Consider the following 9,735-nt stretch of genomic DNA (forward strand, 5'->3'; position numbering starts at 1 on the left):
GAGGCCCTAGGAAGGAGGGGTGCACTGCCTGGGGGAGTAGAGGTCATAAAGACTACAAATGGAATTTCAGCCCTCAATCAGACAAGAGGCCGACTGAAGAAAAATGCTGGGAGAAGGGAGCCTGCATCATTTCCTGTCTACCCTTAGGCAGGACCAGGGGTATAGCTGGAGGGAAGGAAGTTAGATGGCAGGAAGGACTGCCATCCTGCTCTCAAATCTCTGCCCTAGCCCCCTCCCTTCCTCTTGAAGGTGACTCCTGCCTGCTGGGCCTCTTACCACAGAAATAGCCCTTTCCCTGAAGAATCAACCTAGATCTTGCCTTTCTTTTTCTTCCTTTCTTGTTAAAATGAGAACAGAAAATTTAGGCCTTTACAACTTTTCCCACCCCCATGCCTCCCTAAGCCCCATCCCTCAAATCCTGGATCTCAGCCTCTCTCCAGCCCAGGGAAGACAACCTGGAGGTTAGGAAAGGATGGAGAGGGGGCACTGGGGTTGGAGCCTATTATGGGGTGGAGGCAGCAGGAAAGCCTCACGTTCTTGATGGCTCTCAAATTTAGACTTTTTGATGCTCTCTCCAAATAAAAGTTACATGATAGCCTCAAGAGGGTGTTTGAAATTTAAAAAAACCTTTAATCATTAGAATTATAGCACAAAGCAGATCAGTGGATGGGGAAGGGGAGGAGGGAGGATTACACCGGGAACTTTTGAGGGTGATGGCGATGTTCATTATCTTGATTGTGGAGGACCAGACATACATTAACTGTATCAAATTGCACTATGAATACATACAGTTTATGTCAATTATGCCTCAACAAATCTGCTTTTAAAACATCACACATTTTCTATACCAATTTTCCACTTCTTTATCTCTAATTTATGAGGCGTCTCAAAAAAAAAAAAAGAAAGAAAGAAAGAAGTCGCCTTGACAGGGAATGAATTAAGGCCAAAGGAAACTGTGGTGATTCGTAGTACAGCGTGGCCATTCTCCTGCCTCAGTTTCCCCTGCCTGCTGACTCCATCCAGTGCACATGAAGGTGTCTGTGCCGATGTGAGCGGGGTCTGAGGATGAGTTGCATGTGGCTTTCCAGCTGCTTCCACAGTGTGGGAGTCCAAGCCAGCCTGGGTGCCTGATGTTCCTCTGCTACTGGTCAGCCAGGATCCGGACCTGGGAGCTGTTTGACTCTGAAGGGAGGGAGGGACTGGACCCAGGCTTTGCCCAGGAGAAAGCCTGCTGCTGTGGATTCGCCTGCCCCCTACAGGCTGAGTCGGGCACTGCAGTGACAAGGTGGTCAGTCCAGGGAGAGGTCCCCCAGCTTCTTTGCACAGTGCTGCACGTAGTCGAATTCAGGCACGGAGAAGGGCACAAGGGACCATTTCTTGACCTGGACCCGCCCTTGTGGTGTCTCCAGCAGCATGCTACGGACTTTGAGGACTGGCAGCTTCACTGACTTGTAGATCATCTGCAGACCCCAGTTCTGGGGTGGGACAGAGACAGCTGAGTTTGTGTCTCTGTCCTCAGACTGGGCTTCTCTCAAGTTGGGGTCCATGAATGCTGGGCTTTGTCTCCCACCACAGCCTGAGGGTTATCTCCCTTATCACACTGTGGGCTCCCTAAGGCAGGGGTGGAACTCCTCTTCTCAGACTGGGGTCTCCTGGGGCAAGGCTGCCTCCCCCATCCCAGTGACGGCACCCGGATGGCAGAGGCTGGGCCTCCTCTCTCAGACTGAGGACCTCTCAAGACTGGAGCTAAGGGCCATGGCCCCAGCACTTACCTCCCCACAGTTCCTGCAGCTAATGGTACCCCCAGGCCTCCAGTCTTTGAAAACTCTGTTGATGACCACAGGCTTCTGGGAGATGTTGTAGTAGATCCTGGAGAAGAATGGGAGTGGCCACAGTCCTCATGGACCCCACCCCTCCCAGCCCCAGATCTCATGCTCTCTTGCTTGCTGAGCTTCTACCTGGGGCTTAGACCTTTCTGCCTGTCAAGAGGCACAGAGACTTCCCAGGACCAGGAAATCCAATCTTCCTTACCCTCTGCCTGTGCTGCCTCCATGGCACCCACTTCTGCCCAAGTTCAAGCCTCAGCATTACCCACCTGGATGATTTCAACAGTTTCCCAATGGCTCTCCCCTGCCCCATCCTTCCATCCCATCCATCCTTACTTCCAACCCACATCATCCCTCCACCAACTGCCAGAGCGATCCCCTTTAAAATGTAAATCTGATCCTGACATTCCCTTGCACAAAATCCATCCAAGACTCCTCATTGCCTGCAGGATAAAGGCTAAACTTTCAGGCCTGACTTTCAAGGTCCTCCATCCGCTAGTCTGTCTTTCCTCAGAATCTCATCCTTCACCATCCCTTCCACTTAAGCCAACCAGATTACTCCGGCTGCATCGTCCCTGCCTCTACTTATCCCACATTCCAAACCAATCCATCTTTCAAAACCTACTTGAAATGCTCCCTCCTCAAATGAGAGAACCTGTGTGAGGATCCTTGGCACAGTGGCCTGGCACACAGTAGGTGCCTAATAAATACTGAATGAATGGATGGATGGAAGAGGGCAGAGGACAACTAGCCCTTCTTGACATCTTCAAAGTAGGAAAGACCAGGGGCCAGTCTGTGGAGCCAGCATTTGGCGTCCTGAATATCAGCTCTTGCTCCACCACCTAGTGGCTGTGGGAGCCTGGGCAAGTCACTTAGCCTCTCTGAGCCTATTTCCTCCCTTGTAAAATGAGGTGATGATAAAACCTGTCTAATTAGACTATTGTGAAAATGCACACTTGGTACCTGTTAAAATGCTCTTTAACCTCCCAAACCTTCAAAGCACTGTCTGAATGGAAGACATTCTCAATCCCCCATCATACCCCTCCCTCCCATCCTGACAGCCCCTTCCACAGGTCTCACGAGAAGTTGGGGTTCACGTTGACATGGTGGGCACCCTCCACTTTTCGCAGGTCACTCCCATAGCCCACGACCACCATGCAGTTGATGCAGAGGAGCTGCACGTGCTCCGCCAGGAACTTCCGCCGCCGACTCTCCCGCTGGACTGCCTGGGCTGCCCGCTTGACCAAGGCTGCCCGCTGCAGATCCCGGATCTGGGGTGGGATGGGACACTTAGCGTGGCTGGGGCCCGAGAGACCTGACCCTAGGAATGCTCGCAGGGGGACAAAGGGCACCCAGAAGTGACTTTCCTCTACCATCCCTGGAGTTTTTAGAAGCTCTGTGGAAAAAGATGATATGGGGGTGGGGGCAACTGTGTGAGGGAGGCAAGCTTTCTTGCTGAATCTTTACTCCCTCTTTGAAGGGTTTCGTGCAAAGCAGCTTCTTTGAATATAACATGAGGCATCATTAATAATGATGCTGGGACAACAGAAGTAAACAGGGACCATCCTGGACGAGGCTGGATGATGGTGACCCTGCCTCAGGGGAACAGATTTAAGACCTGGTTCTGGGCTCATTTTGTGAATGTCTTTGTTTCCCCCCGACCTGGTTCCAGAAGGGCTATAAGGCTGTTCTCACAGATATACAAAGTATCCGGTGATGAGGATAAATTAAAAGCCCTGGACAACACTTACTCCCAAGGCATTTTGTAGGACAGCCATTGCCTGCCCTGGCAGATCCACCCCTGGCCTCTACCCTTCTCTCCATTCAAACCTTCCCCAAGTGGGCCAGATAAGCCCCCAGAGGAAGGGGGACCTGGGGCGTTTACGTGTGTGCAGTCAGAGACCCTCCAGGCAGAGCACTCTCAGCCCGCTTCCCCACAGGGCACACGGGTTGCCCACAGACCTTGGCCTCGTACTCGGCCTGGTCCATCTCCTGAATGGCAGCCACTGCCCGTTCCATCAGAGTCTCCAGCGCCTCGTTGGTCAGCTCCCGCCGCAGCTCCCGACTGCCTTGGGCTGCCACAAATGAGTATACACTTTGGCTGGCCCGGGCACGGCCCCTTGCCTGGGAAGGGAGAAGAGGGAGAGGCCTGACCAGGGCTGAGGTCCCACACAACATCTTTGAGGGCTGTTTTGGAGAGGGATACTTTGGGTACCTGGACCATGGAGATCTCATTGGTCAGGAGCCCATAGCGCACCACCACATTGCACCGGGGGATGTCCAGTCCCTCCTCTGCCACACTTGTGGCCACCAGAAGGTTCAGGGTACCAGTCCGAAACTTGTGGATCACGTCCAGCTGGTCCCTCTGAGGTAGGGGAAGAGAAAGAGGATGGTAAATGAGGTGGGTTCAGGCCTACCTTTCTGCCAGCCCAGCCTCTCCTGGTTCAGTCCTTTTACTCACAATCTTGGCCCTTTTCCCTAGGAAACTTGAGTCCCCATTTCCATCTCCAAGTACTCCTAGGACCTTTTTCATCTTCCCAGGTGACCATCTAACCCATGTCTCCCTTAGGGACCTCTAAGGGTCCCCCCCCCCCTACTCTAGGAGCTCTCAGGACCCATTCTTCTCCTGCAAGGACCCCAGACCCTGATACTCTGTCCTGAGGACATCACTCACCTCTTTCCCTGCAGACTCCCAAGCTTCTGCCTCTCTTCCCCCAGAGACCCCCCAGACTGGGAGGACCTTCAGCACTGGGGATCTCAGTGTTACCTCTCTCCCCCAGCTCTCTGCCTGGAGATAATCAGTCCCTCAACTCTCTGTGCTGAAGACTCTGTCCACTCCCATTCTCCCCTAGGGACCTCCCCCACCCTCAGCTCCTTTCCCCAAAGCCCACACCTGGGTCATCTGGGTCATCTGAGTGCTCTGGCTGTTGTTCCCAGCCCCAATCAACAGCTGGGCCCTGATGTCCACTGTCTGCAGGCCCGGCTGCTGCTGGAGCCAGAGCAGGAGGGAGTGAGCGCTCTGGCGGGTTCGGGTGAAGATGATGCCCCGAGGGCTGTCAGGGCTCCTGAATTGCTTCTGCAGGATCTGTTCCAGCGCCTCCAGTTTCGGGTTTTCTGGGCCACGAACTGCCAGGCGGGTCAGCTGATTCTTGTGGTCTGCCAGAAAAGCCCAAAACAGAGGCAGAGGACACAGGCGTGGAGGTGGGCAAGGCATGGGCTTGGGGTGGGGGTGGGAGGGACTCACAGAGATCAGATTACAGGAGTCCTAGGAATTAGGATGATACCTCTCCTGCCTAATTCCCCCTGAACAGCACCAAAAGCACATTTCAGGACACCCTCTGCCCACCTAGCCTGAAGGCTGGACAGCCTTACACCAGGGACCCACAGTGTAGCATCCTTTACTCACATACCTTACCCAGCATCCCTCTTCAACCCAGCTACCAGGATGACCATGAACCTTTTCGGGCCAATCTTTGCTACCTGGGACTGACTCAACCTCAGGCCTCTTCAGAAAGATCATTGATCCCCAGCCTGTCCTGAGGCCTCTAGCCTTACATTTCACTCTCTGACCACCTCACTTTCCCAGTTTAAAAGTACCACACATCCCAAAATTTCAAGGACAGTCCCAATTAAATTGTTTAAATTTTTTGTTTGTTTGTTTGTTTGTTTTTTTTTGGAGGGGGCAATTAGGTTTATTTGTGTATTTATTTTTAGAGGAGGTACTGGGGATTGAACCCAGGACCTCGTGCATGCCAAGCATGCACTCTGTCACTTGAGCTATACCCTCCCCTCTGGTTTTTAAAATTTTTGTCAGAAACATTCTTTTTTTTTTTTTTAACTTAGTTTACATCTAGTTTAGAATTAGTTTTACATCTATGCAAAACTTCATAAATGAAGGCATATATCTTTTGTCATATCCACAGCCTTGACTTCTATTAGAAAATTAGGGCTCCGGTACCCTTGTTGGCACCTTTGGCACTCACGTGGGAGCCTGTAACCTGGCTGGCTCCTGACCTCTAGTTCAGTTGCGAGCCTCACCATCAAACAGCGCCAGCAGCCAGCGCTCGGCATGCAGGATCTGGGTCTTAGTGGCGCGCTCCCTGTCGTAGAAATCTCGCAGCGTGGCCAGTGCATCCACCGCGCGGACTGTGTCGTGGATGAGCAGCGCGTCGTTATAGCGACGCAGGTGAAGCATGTATACTCGCTGCTCCTGGAGTCCCGCCTCAGCCGCTGCAGGGGACACGGGGTCTGATTGGCCACGCCCCTCTAGGGCTCCGTCCTGCCTAGACTCCGCCCCCGAAAGGCTCCGCTCAGGCTGGCCAGATCCCAGACAGCCTTTCTCACCAGTCTGGCTCTTCTCCACCACTTGCTGCTCGTACGTCTGAGTCCCGAAGTCTCGTCTCAACTCAGGCATCTCCAGATGGTCGTGGATATGGCCCATGAGCTCCTTCAGCATGTCCCCAAATGGGTCCTGAAGGAGAAGAGTGAGGGTGTGAGGGGATTCCCATACACAGCGCAGGGGATGGGTACCCAGTGGGGTTGCTGATATCCGGGTGAAGCCGCAACACTACTGCGGCACATTCGAGCTGGAGAGGAGGGAGTCCCAGAGGGAGGCTGGCTGGGGTGTGAAGGAGTCCCGGCTGGAGTCCTGCACCCAACTCCCACTCTGTCTGCTCCCTTGACCTCTGGCTTGAGCACAGTGGTGTCTAGTCCTTGTCCAGCCCTGTTCTAGCAGACCCCAGAGAGTGTCTGTTCTGTGGGAGAGAGCTTGGAACAGCGTCAACACAAAGTGCTCAGCTTTATGGTTTGCAGAGCACTCCATGGTGTGCTCGAGCTTTGGAGGGATGCCCCCAGTAGCACTGGAGTTAAACCAAACAGCAGGCTGAGGGCACAGGCTGTGGACATGGGTTGTATCTGCCCCATTTCACAGGAAGGAGAAATGGAAACTGAGAGACAGAAGCAAATAAACTAAAGTCACAGAGCTAGTGAGGGTGGGGGTTAGAGCTCAACCCCAGGTGCCCTAACGTCACACCATACCCCACCCTCGCACCTCAGCCTTCCCCCAACCTCCCATGCACCTGGGTGCGCCTGTGGCAGAGGTCGTACTGTTTGCAGGGCTGGCAGCTGTGCTCCTGCAGCTGGGGGCGGTAGTGCTGGGGTGACATGATGCGCCATGTGTCCAGGTTGGCACAAAGCTGGGGCAACAGAGAGGGGTTCACTGGAATGTGGGGGGGTCTGTGGGGACAATGGGCAGAGCTATGGGGCAGGATGGGCTGAGGCAGGGCCGTTGGGAGTAGGGACTCATGTATTCCACAAATAGCTCTTGCTCACCCTCTCTGTGCCCAATGCTGTTCTAGTTACTGGGGCTACAGAGCATCTTACGTTGGAGTTGGAGAGACAGATGATAAACCAGGAAAGAGTCACAGAACGAGAGAATTTCAGGTGGTGTTAACTAGCTCTAACAAGAATAAAATTAGATGATAGGATAGAGTGCCATGGTGATCAGGGAAGACTCTAAAAAGGTGATACCAAGCTGATCCCTGAATGACAAGAAGAGCCAGACAGGTAAAGTGCCAGGCAAGGGCATTCAGGGCAGAAGAAATGGCAAGTGCAAAGGTGCTGAGGTGAGAACAAGACTGACATGCTCAAGATGAAGGGGAATATAGTGGGAGTGATGGGGAGGGTGCAGGTAGGCAGAGGCTAGATCTGGTGGAACTTTGTAAGTCAGAGTGGAGTTGGGAGATTATTATAAGTGCAATAAGAAGCCATTCAAGGAGGAGGGTACAGCTCAAGTAGTAGAATGCATGCTTAGCACGCATGAGGCATGCATGAGGTCTTGGGTTCAATCCCCAGTACCTCCTCTAAGAATAAACAAACAAACCTAATTTCCTCCCCCACCAAAAAAAAAAAAAAGCCATTCGAGGCTGGAGCTTAGGTGGGGAAGGGACCCAAACCTTGCCTGGGGGAGCCTGGGTAGGGCTGATGGGGATGGGGCAGGGCAGGGCAGACCAGGGAGGTTTCTGGTGGGAGGGTCACAGGGGCCAAGCTGACCTGCAGAACGTGGTGAATGGCCCCATCAAGCGTGGAGGCCCCGCCAGTGCCTGGGGAGGCTGTGAGGCCCAGCACCTGTGGCAGGGGCCGTGTCCTCTGGAGTTTATGCTCCAGATACCGGTTCAGGATGATGTTGTAGACGGAGTCTTTGTGCGTGTGGTGACACTCATCTACCACGAGCAGAGAGAAGGCTGGGGGCACACGGGGGAAGGTTATGATCTACGTTTGCAAAACCCTTCTTCCCATAAGCTTTGTTTCATGTCTTCCCCACAACTCTTCTGAGAATTCTTTCCTCCCTTCACAGCTTGCAGAGAACTGGCCAGGTAGGGATGATTTACCTTCATTTTACAGATTAGGAAACTGAGGCTCAGCTGGGGGAAGGGACTTGCCCAAGATCCTGCACAGTAGCCAGGCCTCTTTCTACTAGGGTGTATGATGGGGTTTGGTGAATGGAGAACCCCTCATCCCATGAAATGTCCCAACACCTTTAGTAGAACAGGTGCCTTGGTTTGGCAGGGAGGGTGCCTCGAGGATGCACGCTTTCTTCGTGCTCAGCCCTCACCGTCCAGCTCCACATGCTCCTCCTCCTCTGGGCTGGTCAGTGCCTGCTGCAGCAGCTCAGCTGTGCAGATGAGCAGGTCATGGCTCCGGGCCAGGTGGCCAAAGCCGGCTCGTAGCCCCATATCCCCGCTCAGGGTCGTAATGGTCCAACGTTGGTCCAGCATGCGTCTGAACTCCTCACAGTGCTGGCTCACCAGATGCACCTGGGGGTGGTGAATGAGATGGGGAGAGGAAGGTGGATTAGGGGCAAGGGGATGAGGGAGGCAAGGTGACCCCCAGGACATGGCTGGGGACTGGAATGGGTGAAAAGACAGGTGAGCTTAGAGACGGCCACAGTTCTAGAGGGTCCTGAGACGCCCCCAAGAAGTTGAGATCCCGCTGAGGGGAGGGCAGACCACTCACCCTGTTGACGAGTACAACCACCTTGGCTCCATCCACAGTCTCTAGATGCCTCTTGGCCACATAAGCAGCTGCCCTGGTCTTCCCAGCACCCGTGGGCAGCCATATGATGATATTCTTGCCCTCCAGGGCAGGCATGATCACCTCCCACTGGTAGGATCGCAACTCCATTCTGGAAATGGCAGGAGCTCAGGCCACTGGCCCTCCTGGCCCTCTCCCAGTCCTGGCTCCTGTCAGAATGGCTCCCCACTTCTGGCCAGCCCAGTCTGGTTAAGGACCTCCCTTTGCCCGGGACTCCATCCCACTTGAGGGAGGTGGGGCAGGGCAACAGAGGGACCAACCGGGAACCTGGTCTGGGCAAGTGGAGAGGCCGAGTACCACAGACACCTGTCTCTTGCTGGCTCGGTTAGCCCAGACGCTGCTGGGCTCTGCTGAGAAGGAAATGGAAACTGAAAGTGAGGGGAGGAGCCAGCCTCGGAGATCAACCTAGGAATCTCCCTTCCCTACCCCTCAGAAAAACATCACGAGCTTCAGAGACCGGGGTGGAGGGGCATTGGGGGTTGGGGAGGTGATGGAGGCAGTGTGGCAGACAGAAATGCTGCTGACAGCAAGGAACCCTTACTTTCTTTCTGGGTCCTGCTAGCCCCTCCCCCAGGAGTGGAATCTTCACCACCTCGTTTCCCCCTATCCTGCCCCTTTTGGAGTCAGCTGTAACCACGTCCAGCCAGGTGAAGGCAGCCAGGTGATTTCTATGCGTGCCACTCCTGGCGTCTGGATCAGGAGCAGCCAGCAGGGAAAAATAAGGGACTGCAGCCTGGCAGGCCCCATCACCCCAGGGGTGTGGGACAGGCATAAGGCTTGCTGGGAAGGGTGGCCCCAGCTTGCAGGCAGTATTAGG

General features: G+C 54.1%; 1 protein-coding gene across 3 annotated transcripts; it reads right to left on the reverse strand.

Moving 5' to 3' along the window:
- Positions 1 to 609: 609 nt before the first annotated feature.
- DHX58 (DExH-box helicase 58) lies at positions 610 to 9,290 on the reverse strand. 3 transcript variants are annotated; one of them, XM_010981775.3, is made up of 13 exons: positions 9,179 to 9,290; positions 8,841 to 9,009; positions 8,440 to 8,641; positions 7,878 to 8,068; positions 6,905 to 7,021; positions 6,171 to 6,297; positions 5,865 to 6,056; positions 4,720 to 4,982; positions 4,042 to 4,191; positions 3,789 to 3,950; positions 2,907 to 3,097; positions 1,773 to 1,869; positions 610 to 1,475 (listed from the first exon to the last, which is right to left on the reverse strand). In XM_010981775.3, the coding sequence occupies exons 2-13, from the start codon at positions 9,006 to 9,008 to the stop codon at positions 1,290 to 1,292; spliced, it is 2,046 nt and encodes a 681-aa protein (XP_010980077.1). In that variant the 5' UTR covers position 9,009; positions 9,179 to 9,290; the 3' UTR covers positions 610 to 1,289. The 3 variants fall into 3 exon arrangements, with proteins under 3 accessions (XP_010980077.1, XP_064351789.1, XP_031324622.1); XM_064495719.1 differs by having other exon boundaries at positions 9,225 to 9,241; XM_031468762.2 differs by lacking the exon at positions 6,905 to 7,021 and having other exon boundaries at positions 8,841 to 9,274.
- Positions 9,291 to 9,735: the final 445 nt, after the last annotated feature.

This window comes from Camelus dromedarius, chromosome 16, assembly GCF_036321535.1.
Source record: "Camelus dromedarius isolate mCamDro1 chromosome 16, mCamDro1.pat, whole genome shotgun sequence".
Lineage (NCBI taxonomy): Eukaryota > Metazoa > Chordata > Mammalia > Artiodactyla > Camelidae > Camelus > Camelus dromedarius.